The sequence below is a fragment of the Rhinoderma darwinii genome, chromosome 1 (genome assembly GCF_050947455.1).
Source record: "Rhinoderma darwinii isolate aRhiDar2 chromosome 1, aRhiDar2.hap1, whole genome shotgun sequence".
Lineage (NCBI taxonomy): Eukaryota > Metazoa > Chordata > Amphibia > Anura > Rhinodermatidae > Rhinoderma > Rhinoderma darwinii.
Window position 1 is genome coordinate 602,936,521 of NC_134687.1, and position 18,627 is coordinate 602,955,147.

At 43.5% G+C, this 18,627-nt stretch overlaps 1 protein-coding gene across 1 annotated transcript in view; it reads left to right on the plus strand.

Moving 5' to 3' along the window:
* Positions 1 to 18,627, plus strand: part of EPG5 (ectopic P-granules 5 autophagy tethering factor) — a 114,308-nt gene that overhangs the window by 44,646 nt on the left and 51,035 nt on the right. The window contains exons 10-22 of the mRNA XM_075840725.1: positions 2,897 to 3,052; positions 3,338 to 3,495; positions 5,056 to 5,210; positions 5,927 to 6,067; positions 7,462 to 7,626; positions 9,011 to 9,130; positions 10,464 to 10,702; positions 11,454 to 11,594; positions 12,500 to 12,644; positions 12,913 to 13,110; positions 13,799 to 13,909; positions 14,804 to 14,926; positions 15,362 to 15,528. Of these exons, the coding sequence (XP_075696840.1) occupies positions 2,897 to 3,052; positions 3,338 to 3,495; positions 5,056 to 5,210; positions 5,927 to 6,067; positions 7,462 to 7,626; positions 9,011 to 9,130; positions 10,464 to 10,702; positions 11,454 to 11,594; positions 12,500 to 12,644; positions 12,913 to 13,110; positions 13,799 to 13,909; positions 14,804 to 14,926; positions 15,362 to 15,528 (2,019 nt within the window). The remainder of the gene's footprint in view (positions 1 to 2,896; positions 3,053 to 3,337; positions 3,496 to 5,055; positions 5,211 to 5,926; positions 6,068 to 7,461; positions 7,627 to 9,010; positions 9,131 to 10,463; positions 10,703 to 11,453; positions 11,595 to 12,499; positions 12,645 to 12,912; positions 13,111 to 13,798; positions 13,910 to 14,803; positions 14,927 to 15,361; positions 15,529 to 18,627) is intronic.

Below are 18,627 nucleotides of genomic sequence, written 5' to 3' on the forward strand. Positions count from 1 at the left end.
GGAGGATGGTTAGTGACACTTGTGATATACTGAGTGTATTGAAATCCTTTTATATGGAGCTATATCGTTCCAGGGTAGATTACTCGGAGGATCTCTTGATGGAGTATTTGGAAGAGCTGAGATGGGTTACATTGACGGAGGAGAGGGAGATGTTGGAGGAACCACTAACTATTGAGGAAGTACAGCAGGCGGTGAGGTCTATGGCGAATGAGAAAGCGCCTGGGATGGATGGTATACCTACTGAAATATATAAAACATATGGAGATGAGGTCTGCCCCGTTTGCTTGAGGTGTATCAGGATAGTTTTGAGAGGGGACATCTGCCACGGACAATGTATGAAGCTGCGATAGTGGTTCTCCCTAAAGAAGGGAAAGATCTGGCGCAACCTGACCCTTATAGACCAATTTCCCTGTTAACATCTGACATAAAAATGTTAGCTAAAATTATAGCTAGTAGACTGACGAAAGTGGTGACTACCGTTGTTTCCCCGGACCAGTCGGGTTTAATGCCGTCAAAGTCCACAGCAGTCAATTTGCGTAGGTTGTTCCTGAACATACAGGCTGCTTCTGGGGGCCCCCATTCTAGAGCTGTTTTATCTTTGGATGCCGCTAAGGCGTTTGATAGTGTGGACAGGGGGTACCTATGGGCTGTTCGGATTTGGAAGAAACTTTATTACGTGGGTGAAATTATTATATCCTGAACCGGTAACTAGGATAAGGGCTAATGGAATGATGTCTGAACCTTTTTCTTTGGGGAGGGGAACGCGTCTGGGGTGCCCACTTTTCCCGTTGTTGTTCGCGATTGTGCCCTTGGCTAATGTGGTAAGACAGCATCCGCATGTAGAAGGTTTCAAGTTTGGAGAGTTAGAGGAACGTATAGCCCTTTATGCGGATGACGTTTTGTTGTTTCTGGGGGGGGGGGGGAGGAATATCGTTGCCTGAGGTTATGAATGTCCTTGAGCGTTTTGGTAGTTTCTCAGGATTGAAAATTAATTGGAATAAGTCCGCATTGCTACCGATCACATCACTTGTTACACCGCTGGTTGTGGGAGGGGTGACTATACCTTGTGTGAAGAATTTAGGTGCCTGGGAATTTGGGTCTCGGTGAAGGTACAGGAATTTATAGCTGTGAATGTGCAGCCCCTGTTGGGGGGATTGAAAGGTAAGATTGATTAAGCTTTGGCTTGGACTGCCGTTGTCGGCTTTGGGTCGCGCAAATCTGATTAAAATGGTTCTTATGCCTCAGATTCTTTCTGTTGTACATAATGCCCCAGTGTGGTTGCCTAAGTATTGGTTCAGGAGGATACATAATTTGTTTAGAGATTTGGTATGGAAGAGGGGGATCCCTAGGATCAAATTAGAAAAACTGCAATTGCAGACAGAACAGGGAGGATTAGCTTTACCAAATGCATGGGTATATTATTTAGCGGCTCAACTGCAACACTTTAAGGGATGGAAAGAAAGGGACCGGTGGGATTCATGTGGTAAATTGTTATTTTATTTAGGCCAGCACACTGATTTGCTGGAAGCATTGGAGTACCATAAACTGAGGAGGGAGGCGACTTTGTTGAAACAACTTTGTTGTTTGTACATAAAAATTGTTGGGACTTGCAGGATGCTCAAATTATATGCCAATTTTGAACAACCCGTATCTGGAAATTTGATACCTTGGAAGGCTTTCAGGAGTGGGAGTAAAAAGGGGATTAGATTGGTCTGTCAGCTTTATGAAGGAGGGATTTTAAAGTCGTTCTCTCAATTGCAGGAGGGGTTCGCGCTTCCACATAGACTATTCTATCAATACCTACAATTGCACATGCTGCTCAAGCACAGGCTAGGACGGTGGACTTGAGTTCCTCCACATTGGGGGTTGTGGAACAGGTTCTGGGAGCTAGGGGTACGAAGGGTATTATATCTTTGGTATATAGCACTTTACTCACCAAGTTCTTGGGGGATCCTATGGCGGAGATTAAAGGAAAATGGGAAGGGGATGTTTGGGCCCTTGCTACTGAGGAATGGGGGGAAATATTGGAGTCTCTGAAAGAGTTATCTATTAGCATAGCGCATAGGCGATCGCAACTGTTTTTGATACATAGGGTGTATAGGACGCCTAAGGTGTTATGGCAAATGCAGCTTAGGTCTTCAATGGAGTGTCCTAGATGTTAGTCTGATGGGGCTGATTTGAAACATGTTTTGGGATTGCTCAGCTTTACACGGGTATTGGGGGGGAGGTTCGGGGTATGCTAACCAGGGTGTACGGCAGGGATCTTCTGTTAGATCCTAAGGTATATCTTCTGGGGTGCATGGGAGGGGAGGGGGGAGATCGAGCTGAACTGATGTCTCTTAGAAAAGTGTTCTATCATGCAAGAAAGCTAATTGTAAAATATTGGTTACAAAGGAATCCTCCGGGCCTACCTGAGCTGGTAAACTATGTCAACCATACGATATCTTTAGAAAAACAAATATATCTTAAGCGCGGGGCATATAAAGTCTATGAGCAGGTATTCCGATACATTGGCTTTCCGGAAAAAGCCGAACAGAAACTAAGCGGCTGAGCGCCCACACGAGCGCTTCCGCCTCTTCGTTTGAGAGATTGGTGGGGGTCTCAAAACTTCTGTTAGAAGTTTGTCAAACAATTAGTTACTCTTTAAAGGTCTTTGGTTCATTTTGACTAGCGCTACATTCCAATTTTTTGGTTGCGGCATGTAAATCTAATTTCAAATTGAATGCACCAACAATCACATTTAATGCAACTGCAAAATCACACGTGCTGGAAATGATGTGGAATATATTTTACTGAAGGAAAATGTCACATATCCACCAGGTTATCCATATGCAAGGTTTTTTGTTTCTCTTGCATTGGCGTGTTACAGGGTTTATATGACGGTTCTATTTTCCAGGATGACCTTGTGTTACGTCAGCGATCACTGGGCTCTGTACCTGAGCAGTAACCGTGGCATAGAGCAGAGCTCTGAGCTCTATTCACTGGAAAAGCTACAGGCCATTTATGACGAGCTCTTCCTGACCGCCGTCCTCCATGTCCTCAAAGCCAAGAGGTGAGGTCAATAACTAGGAGCAAATCGCCTGTTTGTCATCTACCATTAATCTCATCTGCTGATAAGCAATTTGTTGTTCTTAAATGGGCCAAACTATTATTAAATACTTTTTTTTTTTAAGCGGATTATTGATGTGCATGTACACAAAACATGGTGCTGTAGGTTCATCACGTAGTCACAAGTACAGCGAAGCACTTGAATTGTTGACATTTATCATTGCACTTTCACATTGACCTTGTGAGTGTTCAGCTCTCTTTGACATGATCTCCCTCCCACACTCTCCAGATTGGGAATTTGGCTCTTCATGTCTGAGATGCCATATGGGACCCTGTCGAACGTCATCCTGTGGAAGCTCTTGTATCTCATGCACTATGCCGAGAGCGAGAACATGGAGAACCTTTATTCCAGAATCGACCTGGACACCTGCCAATCCACATTAAATGGTATGGTACATTTAACATTAGTGCTACTGCTATTTGTCTGACGTGCACCTACAATTTGGTTATGAGTCCCTCTCCTTGCAGCAGTTAGGGCAGACCGCTAAATAGAGCAACACAGCTATGGACATTGCAGACTTTATCTTTTGGTTACTTCATGGCTGGAGAATGACTCTCAAAAGATGAAACATTCAGATTTGGGTGGAACCCAAATTCTAGTGAGCATCATAACTGAGGGAATGTAGAAATAAAATTATAAATGATAGAATTCAAAATGCAATTCTTTCTAAGAAACTAGCAGCATAAATTATTTGAATCATTATCCCAATACACTTGATGAGGCTCCTATGCCCTGTTTTTCTACTACTGAGCACTTGTCTTCTGTACAAATTCAAAGAACACCAGCGGCGAAAAGCAGCCCCAAACATTGATGGTAGTATGTGTCGTACTGAAGAACTCAGTGACTAACATGGGGCACTGTCATAGGATGTCACCTGTGCCATCCTGTGTCATTTGATGTCATAACAAGTCAGTTATTGAAATTTTTGATCTGCTAGATCTGACCCGGCAAGTTCTAATATCCCTGTAAGTTCTAATATTGTAAAGTGGAAGCATCTCGCCATAAAGCGGTTGACCACGAAACTCACAGAGCGGGCCGCAGAGTCGTGAACCGCATGGTGCATAAAAATCGCCTATCGTATCACTCACTACAGAAATCTAAACTTCCTCTGAAAGTGATACGAGCACAAGAACTGTGCGTCCAGAGCGTCTTGAAATGGGATTCCATGGTCGCTGCACACAAGCCTAAGATCGGCAGCTGGAGTGGTGTAAAGCACGCTGCACCTGGGTGACGCTACCTACCAGAATGCATGGTGACTACTGGAACATTTGGTGGAGGAGGGGAAATGGTCTGGGGCTGTTTTTTAGAGTTTGGACCCTTATTTCCAGTCAAGGGTAATCTTAATGTTACAACATACCAAAACATTTTACACAATTGTAGCTTCCAACTTTGTGGGAACAGTTTGGTGATCGTCCCTTTCCTGTTCCAGCAATGACTGTTCCCAGTGCACACAGCGAGCTCCGTAAAGACATAGGGTGAGGGGTTTGTTGTGGAGAAACTCGAGTGGCTGCACATATCCCTGATCTCAACCGTATCCAACACTTTTGGCATGAATTGAAATGCCTATTGTGAGCCAGACCTTCTCGCTACCTGACCCCAAAAATGCTCTTTTGGCTGAATGAGCAAAAATTCCCACAGAGACACTCCAAAATCTTACAGAAAGCCTTTGCGGATGAGTTCAAAGCCGCAAAAGGGCCCAACTTCATATTAACGACCATGGTTTTGTAATGGGATGTCCAACAAGTTTATATAGATCTAATGGTCAGGTGTCTACATACTTTTGGCCATATGCTTTCTCATGTATAGTAGGAAAACACTCCAAATAATTGATGCTGCAGCTTTCTTAAATATAAAAAGACAATAAAAGTGCTCGGTACGGCGCAGTCGGCACTTCTGCTTGGCTTGAATCTTTGATGTCTCTTTCACTACTTGTCTTTTTTACATAGATCCTGTGAACCGAGAAAAGTTTGAGGAATATTTTTCTACAATGAACAGCTCTGAGGGCATCTGTCTCCTCACCACGTTTGCTCAGATGGCACAAACCAAACGCAACGATGTGGATGAGGAACTTGTGAAGACCATCGCTTTAGAGATTTATGAAGTAAGTCCACCAAATGTGTTCCAGCGGGTTTATGATGTTTGTGCTGACTTTTTATATGTAACATTCTCTAAGCTGATGTCTGTATGTGCCGTCATTGCCTTGTATTACTTTGTAGCAGCGACTGCAAGACTATACTTCATTATATCCAGCAATAGGGGGAGAAAATGCTAAAAAAATCTTTCAATGCCTGTACAATCGAGTCCCGAACGTCCGCTACTCTCCAATGTTCAATCAAGTTGCAGGATTTCATGAAATATGGAGTCACCGTCTTTCAAGGGGTCTGACACACGCTCTTTGTCCATGTGCTAGCTGCAATTTTGTGGTTAGAAAACGGACCCGTTCATTTCTATGGCCCTATGCACACCACCGAGTGTGTGTGGCAGATTTGGGTATAAATAATCAAATCCTGGCGGCCTGCAGCTACCACTAGGGGGCGCCTAATGAAGATGGCTTTATACATTTCCCATTGAACTCAATTTTATCATTTCACTTTATAGCTGTGAGAAAGGAACTTCAATCTGTATAAACATACAAGACTGGACCTATTTCAAAAAGCACACACATCATTTTTGTTGGTATGCCAGTTTGACCTTGGATATTGAGTGTAAATGGTGTGAACTCCTGGAGCCTTAAAGATTAGAATTGAGCGTTTCCACCTCATCCTATTGTATATATGTAAATGTTTCATAATTCCTTGCTTCGTATGTATTGTTTAGGTTTCCTATGTGAGTATGTCCACGAGAGAAGCCTTTTCTAAAGTGGGCCGTGAGCTTCTTGCCACTATTACGAGTGCACACTGCAGTATCATATCAGTCCTCCTGCAGCGTGTCCGGGAGACCATTGACAAAGTCGGGATGGTGAGATTATTTTTCATACTACTTATTGTATATCCGTAAATATGCCGGACATCGAATAAAAGATCAGCAACAACTATAATCATACAGTCCGTATTTCCTGACAGCAAATGTATAATACAGAGGATTATTAATGGTCTACAGGTCTTCTGGAACAAAGTACAGATTACCGGACAATTGCCAAATTATTATTGTTAGTCCGCATGACCCTTGTAACACCAAACCTGACATTTGCATAGTCCGCTTAAAGGAATTGTCCACATTGGTCCACTACCATTAGGCAGGTCCCTTGGTGATTCGCTGCAATCCTCCTGCTAGAACTTTCCAATACATACACTCATTCCTAGGAAAATTGGAGTTCTATTCTGTTGACCTTGACGATGAATTGTAAGTAATTTGGTAGCATTATATGTGCAGTGACACATGTATAAAGACAATAAAAATAAATGTGTCAACGCAAATTATTACATAGCCCAAACCATCGAACACCTATTTGCACAGACCATAGCTGCTACTAAAGATCATGATGAAGGCTCCGACACAAGCCTCAGTGTATGCATTGGTGTCTTCTTCATGAACTTTAGGACCGGTTAGGTATCCGGTATACTCCTTTTAACCCCGTGGCGACATGTCATGTACAGTTACGTTGCTCCCGCCAAGGTGTTAGCGAAATCCAAAGTAACTATACGCGACAGTGATGGATTGGACGTCAGCTGTATATTACATGTAACGGCAGGGACCGAGCCCCGCTTATTAACCCCTTAGATGCCGCAGTCACTAGTGAACTTTGCTTCAAAAGGGTTAATCCGTCATGGGAATTTTTTTTTACATTCACTGATTTTTCCCTGCCTAGTGAAGCTCTTGATAGCACCGTTGGGCAGAAGAAATGCTGAAGGGACACCCGTCACTTCATTTACTGGATCAGCGTGGGTCCCAGAGGCCAAACCCCACCAATTATAATAATATGGCATATCCTAGCCTAACGTGCCATAACATTTAATAAAGAAACATCATTTTAAGGTGTTGCCATTTATTATCATTCTTAATATATCCCCTGGTTATGTGAAGATTTCTGTCTGGGTTGGGTCCACCAGAACTTACAGAGCGGCTCTTTGTCCTGGCTCATAATAGGTAGTCCCATATGACATCTATATTCCCTAATAGGGCAAATGGGCAGATATTGTCTTCATGAGACAGTCCCTCATCTTATCAGATGTCTGACCGGTCATTTATATTGGTGAGATATCTGACCCCCAGCACAGTAGTGGATCCTCCTGCATCCGCTGTGTGTTATGGCCTCTCCTGCATTATTTTGATTTTATTTTTTCTAATACTGCGGCTTATTCACCTTCATATCCACATATACTAAAGACCCTCATATTGTTTTCCATTATTAGGTTTCCCTATACTTATTTAAAGAATTACCATTACATCAATGGAGACCAAGCGCCTCAGAAATAAACATCATCAGGGACTGGCTGATCAAATACAATCTGTCCGAGGTGGAGAACAAGCTGGCGTGCATCATTCTTGAGGGTCTGAACTGGGGCATTAATGACACGGTATGTAATAGTGAATGGAGTGTAAACCTGGAAAATTAGAATAAGGACATTTTAAAGGGGTTATCCGACTTGTCCAAAAAAACACCTTTATGCCCAATAATTTTACTTCTCAATGCCTCCTGTGTTGGTATGTCTTTGAATTTTGCAGTTCCCTGTGTTTTGATTGTTGGCAGTGGTGCTGTTGTTTACATGTGCCAATGCCGAATGTTAGGCAGTCCCTCTCTGCTTAAATGGAAGCAGGAAAACAAAATTTCCCAGGAATGCCCGCTTCCAAGTCCCGTCTTTCAAGGCCAGCCCTCCCTCCAACAGTCCATATCACTCAGTCGTTTCTGAACACTGTAGCACAAAAGCTACAGACTGGCTGGTCTCACAAGTTGCAGTCAAAATGCATTTTGTGTCGTGATTCGCAAAAAAATGGCACGGTTTTTCTGCAAATAACGCGTTTTGATCCCAACATGGGGGGGGAGGCATGAGATATTGGATTCCAGAGAGCTGAAATACGTGGGGGAGACAGGTTAATGTGGGAGGGGGAGGCAGGGGAAGACCATCAGACACTTCACTGCTGCAGTGATAGGAACATGATAACTGAACTGTCGGAGGATGCAGGCTTCAGGGGGCATGTACTGGTTAGGGGAATCATCACATGAATAGATTAGACTATTCGTTTGGGTTGCGTTCCTGTTGAGGGCTGTAGTGACGTTTCATATTTTGTGGCCCCAGATAAAATACGAAACGTCGCTGCTCCTGGATGTAAACAGTGGCCAGTGCATCACGTGACTGCAGTTTAGAACCCAGCTCCTGGCAATCTTTGATAATAAAAGTATCTTCGTAAGTGTATTTTTTTACCATAACACCACTATGTTGGATAACCCCTTTAAAGCAGATCTCCAGGCTCCGTCCTTATTGATACTCATTTGCCTCAGTCTTCTGTATGTGCAGCAGTTACTTAAATCTTCTTTTTCCCACTGATGGTTAAGTCACTTGTACTGTATAATCATTCTATCCTTGCTGTATGGAATTCAGCTCTCCATGTACTGATTTCATTCCGAGCTTGCGGTGGGCTTCTGCTTATGCATAGCAGCCAGTCTGAACAAGCAGAGCTTCAGGGGGAGGGAAACTGCTAAACTTCAAACTACCTAGGACTGTCCGCAGACGATGCTTCTAAGCTGGAGTCACTGAGCGGAGAAAAAAGCAGCCAACACTGTAGAAAACACATAGTGAATAAGTATAATCTGGGATAAATCTAACTTTTAAGATGGACATCTTCTCGAAGCATCATGCACTTTATTATTTTAGCTATATCAGGTTTATACAGACAGAAACATGACCGAGTATTAGATATATTAGGTTTGTATTGAATAAAACATCATTTTTATGTTAACAGAAAACTCTGCACCTGGACCACGCTCTACATGTGGAAGTGTCGCTCATGGTCCTGGAGGCGTATCAGAAATACATCTCTGACAAACCCTACACCGGGATCATCTCTGAGAGCATTAAGCAGGTAATCTCTTATGCGGGTTACCCTCAAATATCACATTAGATCTTTTTTTCTTTTGCTGTGAACACATTAGCCAAATATCTGCACAGAGCCGTATGGAAAGGGCTCAATAGTAAACAGTCGTACACAAGACATATTTGCCATATATCATAAGGGACCCGTGCCTAGGAGGAGTACTTCAGGAAAGGGTGGCTGCGTCTCAGGATCATGGCTGGATTATAGGTAGTTTAGTAGTCTCCGGCCACACTTCCTATCCATGTAATGTAGCCCAGTGCTGTAGGTGCTAATAGAAGAATAGTTAGTGGTATTGTACTCAGCCAGGGGCTATCAAGTGTTAACTATGTAGAGCGCTTGCTCTGTAATATAGATGTATTTCAGGTTAACCTCACCCCATCAAAAAAGAGTAGCCAAAATAGCGTTCCAAAAACCTTATTTAAAGGGAATCTGCCACTATGACATCAGGACATATCGTGATAACATAAGAAGGTTATAATAGTGCAGGGGGGTCAGCAACCTTCCGCACTCTAACTACAACTCCCAGCATGCACTGACAGCCAAAGGCTTTATTATTCCAGTCAAAGGCTGTCAGGCCATGCTGGGGATTGTAGTGTAACAACAGCTGGAGTTCCGAAGGTTGCTGACCCCCGTAATACACCCACTAAACAGCCCCCCAAAGTACCGAACAGGGGATTCAAAAGAAAGCACTTCCTGTCTTTGTGGAGTCACTTTGCGCATCACATGATCCCTAGCAGCCAGTTAGAAGCGCTTGAAAAGGATCCTGTGACATACACTCAACGACTCCTCAAAACATAAGTCTTGGATTACATTATATGATCTTTTTCAGAGCTGCTGAATGGCTGAGAGGGATCATGTGACTCCACGGAAGCAGGAAGTGCGTCCTTTTCACTTTGGGGGCTGTTTAGTTTTTATTATTAAAACCATACATATAACTCTATTTCGGTCTGATGTCCTTATTTTAAAGAAAGAGTACCCATAGATTAAAAGTAACTTTTGACATGTTGTAGCTGAGTTGAGCACAGTGCCTCATTGGCAGAACGATGTACAGGGTCGTAGACTGTCTGTGGCCTGTACACCATTAGCCCCGCCTCTCCAAGGATCGGTTGAACGAATCTGATCACGGCATAGTTCTCAGCTGAGGGTTTCTGCCCTTCTTTCAGTACCCGAAACCCCCACCAATAAAAACCTCTGACATGTCACTATGTAAAACTATAGAGGCACTTTAATGGTTAGAAAAAAAGGTTAATTGACAAACCACTTAGAACTCCAGACTGCTGTTGCTTGTACTTATGTGATAACAATTTGGTATGATCTTCAGGTATCTTACTTGGCCAGCATAGTCCGAACAGGACAGACTCCAGAAGCCTCCTTCAACCAGTGGTCCTGGGATTTGGTTTTGAGACTAAAGTTGCACAGAAATGATCGTCCGGAGCAGATCTGCGATGCTGTTCCTGATCTGACAGAGGCCAATGTTCTGCACCCCGTCTTGAAGGCTGTGAAAACCGGGGTCCCCATAGGCTGTTACATCGCTCTGGCTACTGCTTCAGTGGGACACTGGTAATTGACTGCCATTCATTGATTGCACACTTGAAGATCATATCTCAAATAGCCGTAATATTTTCCTATAATAAAAGGCCATACAGAGAGGAGACCTTGTTTTTATCATTCTTATTCACAATGATGGCATCTGTGCACATTGAGCAGATTTACTAATACTGGCGTTTCATACGCCAGTCTTAGCTTTCTGCTTCGATGGATTAAGATGCAACAGATTTATTAAAAGGGCACATGCCTCTTAATAAATCTGTTGCGTCTTTCTGCTGTCCGTGCGCCACAATTGCGGCACAATGACCGGGGCCATCCGCCCTACAGTCCCCTCTTCCCAACAGACATAAAATAAAAAACAAGTATACTCAACCACTCCTCTTCATTTCTCCCCTCCGGGTCCCCTCAGGTTCCCTCAGCATGCTGTGGCTCATACAAAGTCCTAACACAGAGCAGCGTCAGGGCCATATATGTGACGTAGCACTCACGTCATCATGCTGCGTCACATACAACGTCCTGACACCGCCCGGTGTCAGTACATTGTATCAGCTGCAGCATGCTGAGGGAACCCGGAGGGAAGAAGAGAGGTGACGTGAATATCATTTTTTTTTTTGCGGCCCTGCCACCTTTTAGGAAGACATGTCCTCTTTTTCAAAACTGACGTAAATAATAAATTGGATGAAAAGTTTGACAGGCCTGACTGGTAAATGTCCAATCATATGTCTCTGTTCTTTACTGACTTCAATGCCTTATTTCTCTGCAGTGCAGATAAGTTCTGCATGGAGGGAGTGACCATGCTGGGAGACCTGATACAGGCAAAGCATCTCCGCGCTGTGGTTCACATTTTGGATAAAGTTCTACCCATGTTTTATCCGTGTCCAAGCTATCTCCTGAAAAATGAACTGTGAGTCCACTGTCCCTCCTATGAGGATCTTTGTTGTAACATAAAGGGTTCACCATGACATCCCCTTCTGCAAATAAAGCCAGCTGATCGCCGCAGGTCCTGCTTCAGAAACCTCAGACAATAAGCTGGCAAAAGTTATGGCCAGACATACATTTATCTTCCAGGTCCCGGGATACATGGATGGGTCGGGTTAAGAGTGGCTTGCCACTCTGGCTAATATGGGGATTCCCAAGGGGGTAATCCCCTCCACTTTGTCATCCATGTACACAAACATGGATGGGGGTTGTTCAGATGGGATAGACCCTATAAGCCTCTTGTGGCATCATTTGGTCTGCCCGCGTCCTCTTTTGCAGATATGAGCATATACACGTGACCAGATCCAGGAGCTCCCTGTTAGCTAAAGTTGAGAGCCACATCTAGACTAAGGTTTGGGGCTCGGACTGAAAAGTTTGTTCTAGGGAGATTCATTTTTGTCATTTTCCCTTACCAGCAGGGAATATGAGGAGCTACAATTAACTGATCGAAAGGGGGTTACTGGCAAGGGGCAGGGTGAAAGATTGTTCTTATGGATGAACGAATCCCATTTAAATAGGGCTGGTCGTAAAGAGGACAACCCCTTAAAGGAATTAGTCACGATGATAGTTTTCTCTAATCTTTACCCAGAGAGGGACTACATGCCCTTAGTAAGAAATGAACCATGAATGCAGCCATGTTGGGCATGCTTTGTTGCGGCCCCCACAAATAGGGGTTTGAGTGCCTCCTCGCCCACTATATTATGATTCTTAGGGCATTTATACGATGCCCTAAGTTAAAAGGCTCTGTTATAATGACCATATTATCTTTGGTGCAGATTAATGCAGAGATTTACAATGATGTGATAACAAATTTCTCTCATACGGTTGCAGATTTTTGTCCTACATTCAGCTCTTCCTGCAGCTGGACAGTGGGGTCCCTCAAGGGATGACCATGCAAATGACCCACAAAGTTACCCAACACCTGACCTCTATCAACTACGGGGAAAATGTCAAACTTCTTACAAACATGATTCAGGTAAAGATACTATCCAAATGGGAATCCGGATATGACATTTACAGGACATTCTGTTGAAAGGAGATGGGAATATGAGATATTCGCTTAGAAATGCACATAGGGGGCACTATTCAAGCTGATGTGGGAGTAAAAACATGGAGTGATCCACCATGATAAAATTGGGACGTTCAATTTGTGAAATGCATAGAAGACAAGCTATTCTGATGGGGGACCTACAAGTAAAGAGGCTTTGATGTAAATGTGATAACTTTGTTTTTCTACTCTACAGTCACATATTTCTGCTAGTATTAAACCTAATGAAGTAGGCCCAGTGGCAGTTCTGGAGTTTTGGACTCAGGTTCTCATCAGCCACCAGCTTTGGCACAGGGACAAAGGCAGCCTGCACCTCATGGACCAGTTGTGTAAAGCAGCGTTCAGGTACCTGCAAGAAGACTGCCTGCAGAAACTGCTCTACCAGCAGCACAAGGTAACCCCTAGCACAATATAATGAAGTAGAACACATTGATGTGTATAGTGTAGGTGTAGAATTAAAATAGGTTTTCCAGGACTTTGATATTGATATATCTTTATAATAGGTCATCAATATCCGATCAGTGGGGATCCAGTCCCCGGCACCCCCACCGATCAGCTGATTGAAGGGGCCATGGCAGTGCTGCGGTCTCTTCATTGCTTACCAGGCACAGCGCCATACACTCCGTAGTGGCTGTGCCTGGTACTGCAGCTCTTTGCAGACATTGTGACTGAACTGCAGTACAACTACCGAATCTACGGAGCTGTGCCTAATAAGCAACAAAGAGGCCGTAGTGATCGTTGTAGCGCTGTATTCCTTTCAATCCGCTTATTAGTCGTCAATATCAACGTCTTTTTCAATTAGCTGTGCTATAAAATTGTGATTATTGGGACCTGACCAATGTAAACAGATGAGTGAGTGCGTTCATTGTTTTCGTATCCCTCATCAATTTCTGTCAGGAGTGACCGTGTATGCAGGACCCGCCCATTGTTGGGAATGGTGACCTGAAACCCCTTATTTTCTGGATTGGTGAGGGTCTTTAAGGACCCTCAACCAAGTTTTATGGCGTGTCTAATTGTTCATTGATGAGTATAAAAGACACAAGATGCTATTAGACTTCTTGACGTAATCTTTCTTTTCTCAGGATGCTCTGGGTTATCACTGTGATCGAGGAATACTCTCCTCATTTGTTGGGTGGATTGTGGCAGGCAATGTGACTCCTTCTTTCATAGATTCCAACTACAACCCCTCACAGGTAAATCGAAAACTATGATTTGCACACAGTGTAAGCCTAGATCTAGATCCGGTTTTGTGACCGAATGAAATTTAGCATTAGCCCATCAGTTGCCAAAAGAATGTCCTTTTGGCCTCTGTCGGGCCGGTATATGTTGGTATACCGCAAAAAACTATGAAATAGCGTAGTAGACTACATTGCATAGAATGGGGTCCCATAAGAAAAAAAGTATACCGCGTGGTATACGTTTAAAAAAAATTAATTTAAACATGGAGTCTATGTGTGACGGATGCCACTGTATGGCATGCAAAAATAAAAGGGAGTGAAGCAGCGCAGGTCTCGATAAGTGGGATGGTGTCACACCGTCCTGTATCGGACAAACCACAGCCGGTCATCTACAATCTTTCCACCAGTGCTGAGACAACAGCACACATCTCCAATGGTATCCGAGAAAGGTATTTTTATATATTTATAACATTGAGCATAAAACCGCAACATTTTGACCCATTGTGTTTGTAGAGTCTTTCTCAAGCCTTGAGAGAAAGACCCTACAAGCACAATAAGTCCAAACTTTGCTGTTTTATACGTATTCTATTATAGTCTATGGGTAATGGATACCTCTGTTAGGCATCCATCACAGCCTCCATTTAACTTATACGGTGGGAGCAATAAACGTGATATGAATAGCGCCACCTGCAGGCCAAGTCATACATTGCTATGAATTAGCGCAACTTATTTATCCTAAATTACAATGGAAAATCAGCGATGTACTGGTGATGATATTGCACCTCATTTTCGCTGATTGTATTTTCCCATTGTCACCCCCTGCTGGATAATGGGCTTTATATGCAAGTCTTAATTGTAATTCCAGTCGGAGCATGACTGACCCTTTCTTATGATTGATCTCACGTTCAGATCTGGTTTTCATGGACTGTTCTTAATACGGAGTCTTTGTTTGAAGAGGATTCACAGCTACGTCGAGTGTTGGAATATGAACTAATCAGCCATTCGTCTATGAGTCCGGACCAGGCTCTGAAGGTATCTCACCGTACTGTCATGTTTGTATATGCGGTGAGGAGGGAATCCGGTGTTAGGATTTGATTTATGAATCTTGGGCTATTTCAGTATTGCCATCAATCTTTTCTTACGTCTTTATTAGTTTCTTGTGTGTTAAATAGTTTATCTACAATCTGGCTGGTTTCTTGTGTCCTTTCATGTACATTTTTAGCTTTTTTTGGTGCACGTGATTTTCACTCCTGGCAATTATATGAACGGTGTCATTAATAGTGTAAAATTATTCGCCAATAATATAAAAAAATATATAATAATGCCATTTATAGAAATAAAATGTATTCTAACATGGATTTATCATTTATTTTAGCTTCAAATTCTGACCCTTTCAGGTTCTGCGTACCTCGCTCCAAATCTCAGATGACTTTCCTGTATTTGTCTTTTTTTTCCCTTGTTTTCCAGAAAGCCCAGCATCAGCTGAAGTTACCCATTGTGCCTTCTGTTCAGAGGTTGATGATTTACCGCTGGGCTCACCAAGCTATGGCTACACCAGCAGATCACCCGCTTTTACCTCTATTTTGGCAGAAGTTTTTCCTCCTATATCTGAATCGTCCGGGTCCACAATATGGGTACGATGGCTCTGCAGACACACATGTAGTGTTAGGGGTTTTATTTAAATAAAACTTAATCAATTTATCATGTACATTTTCAAGATCTCTGTTTGCTGTTTGTGAATGGGAATATTCTTGTTTACATCCAGAGGCTAAAAACTTAGGCCATACATTTGAGATAGCTGTTTGCTATAGAGTTATATCATGCACGCTTGGACTGCCCAGCATTGCAAGTATACTGGCGTAGGGTTAAGAAGATAAGCCACTGCTAGACATCAATGGCATCCTCCTGAGTGACAAATTTCGTGCTTGTTGAAATCCGACTTGCTGAAACCTTGCATGCTGCCGACATGTTTGTCAGCGTATACAGTCAACATATATCCATTGTGTATGGCCCACTCTTTTTCTGCACACAGCTGAGAGTTTGCTAAAATTGTATCCAGTCTAGATAATCCTCTGTGAGCTAAATACATCAGCAACATAAATCTCTCTCCTATGGTGATAGTTTGCTACAATGTATCGGTCTGGAGTCCAGGCGGATTAGCCCACAGGTCACAAGGATTGTCAACTGGATATAGTTGAATTTACCTATACATACTTTCAGGCTCTGAATGTAAACAAGAATATTTTTTTCCTTGACCGCAAGCAGAGATCTTAAAAATGTAGAGGTATTGAAACAAAGGTATACTGGAAAGCTGCAGAAATTTTTATTATACAATGATCAAGCTTTAGTTACTTACATTTAGAAAAAGCCCCAAAATTTTATTGAGGCGGCAGAGTAAACGTGATGAAAAGAAGACTAGGCTTTTTCTTTTATTTGTATACAATGGATAAGGATTATTTTTTGGAGAAGCAAATTTGCATTGTCATCCAGGTTTTTTTGGTGAGGCATTAGGAAAATTATTCTTTGTTAGGTTCTCTTTTATTTAGTGCTGGTCAATCTCGGGCTGTCTGTCAGGATCAGACGACAACGTGGTCATATATGTTCAGGCCCGGCCATACGGCTCTTGCTAAGCAGCCAGACCATTTATGTATCTACACCCTGATACCTATGTCTACTTCAGATGAATTAATCAAGATAGCTAAGGAACGGTTTATTAGTAAATTGTCTTTGGGTTATTGTTGGGTATGAGAATAATTTTTTGCACACCCGGTCATTTGATTGGCCTGTATTTCTATGATGAAAGTTTCTACATATTTGCAATGTGCTGTGGTTACGTGGTTGGAATTGGACCTTTGGGCAATATCACTTGGGCCTATGATATACAGTTCTCTTTCCATAAATCAGTAGAGTATGGAAAGATAATAAACTTTGTTATATATCATATCATTGAAAAATGTGTCTTTCTCCACTTATCCGACGCCTCTTTCCCCGTATACTATGCCGTTGCGCTGTCTGTAACTGTTGAGAAACCCTGCGTGGGGGTGGGGGAATGGAGTGCACGTACACACTTCTCCTGCTGGACATATAAACGTCTCGTCAGTTTTATACTTCCTCATTTACCTCTTCCATTTCTTTCCCCTTTATGTGCAGGGTGGATTGTCTGCCTGGTCGAGACAGCCTTATCAACCCTCTAAGGGTGCCAGAAAGCCAGGCAGTACTGCGCTTCCTCACCTAACATTTTTTTCTGCTTCCGCAGATGACATAGTCCCTCCTTTTGTGAGTTTTTTGGGCTGTGTGGGAGTTATTTTCTCCCCAGTGAGGCTATTGCGCTCTGGGGGAGGCCTCCATCAATAGTCCCGCTGGTCCTGGTCTGTTTCTTTAGCTGCAGCTCCGATGGCTGCTTCTCGGCTGGCGGGGCCTCACTAATTTAGGTCCCAGAGTGCTAGGCCGCAATCTTTCTCAGCGGTTTCCCTGTCCACTCTGGGTCATGTGTTTCCTCCAGGCTCTTCGGCTGCTGTTCTAGTTTCTGAGGGGGTGGGTCATAGCTTTTTTCTCTACCCGGGCTTTTAGGAAGGATGGTCTCACTTCTGCTGCGCCATAGCTGTGGTCCGTGCCAACCAAGATGGCCTGTCAAACCTCCTCCAGCCTGTCAGTCTTCCCAGGATCCCAGTCTCCTCTCCAGTCTTCTGCCGTCAGGACACAGGATTGGGTGGGCCAGCTCAGTGAGCTGTTTTTCTCAAGGGAGTCAAATGTTTTCCCCTCAGGGGGGCTTCTTTCGACTGACACTCATCTAATTAGTGTAGAGGTCCCCCTCCTGGGAGGATTCCATGCCTCTCCCGCCAGAGGCAGCGCTTAGGTTAAAAGTAACATACACTGCAATACAAAAGTATTGCAATGTATTGTACCAGTGATCAACCATTGCTTGTTCAAGTCCCCTAGGGGGACTAAAAAAAATAAAATGAAAAAGAGTTAAATTAAGTTTATTATCTTTCCCATCTCCCATCTTTGTCTCCCCCCCTCCCCCTCCCGCCGGAGACATGGCTCGCCACTCCCAGACAGACCTTCGGATAGGCTCGTTGAATGTCAAGGGGTTACATGGTCCTGGGAAGTGATCCATTTTGTTCAACATGTTGAAAGGTAGACACTTGCATGTAGCTTTCCTACAGGAAACGCACCTTTGTGAACAGAAACCCTTTAAGATGTCAAACCTCTGGTTTCCTCACGCCTATCACAGTTTCTCTCCTGACCCGAAATCCAGAGGGACGAGTATCCTCCTTTCCCGTTCTCTTCCATGGGAGTTCCTGGATTCTCGCAGTGATGGGATGGGGCAGCATCAACTCACAGATCTATACCTTTGCCTCCTTCTATCTGCCCAATGCGGGTCAGGGTTCAGCACTGATTGGCTTTTTGGATACTCTGGAGGAGTTTGGGGAGGGCACCATTGTCCTAGGAGGTGACTTTAATGTCGCATTGGAGCCCACCATGGACGTTTCAACGGGATCATCGTCAATCCCGCACTCCCAACTGCGCCGTATTAAACGAGCGCTTCACGATCATAACTTTGTGGATACATGGCGCCTATTACATCCGGCAGATAAATTTTTCCTTTTACTCTTCCGTCCATGATATTTACTCCAGACTCGATCTGCTATTTGTCAAGCATCGCTCACTTCCAACCCTACAGGCAGCAGACATTGACTCAATCTCTTTCTCAGATCATGCCCTTGTCACGA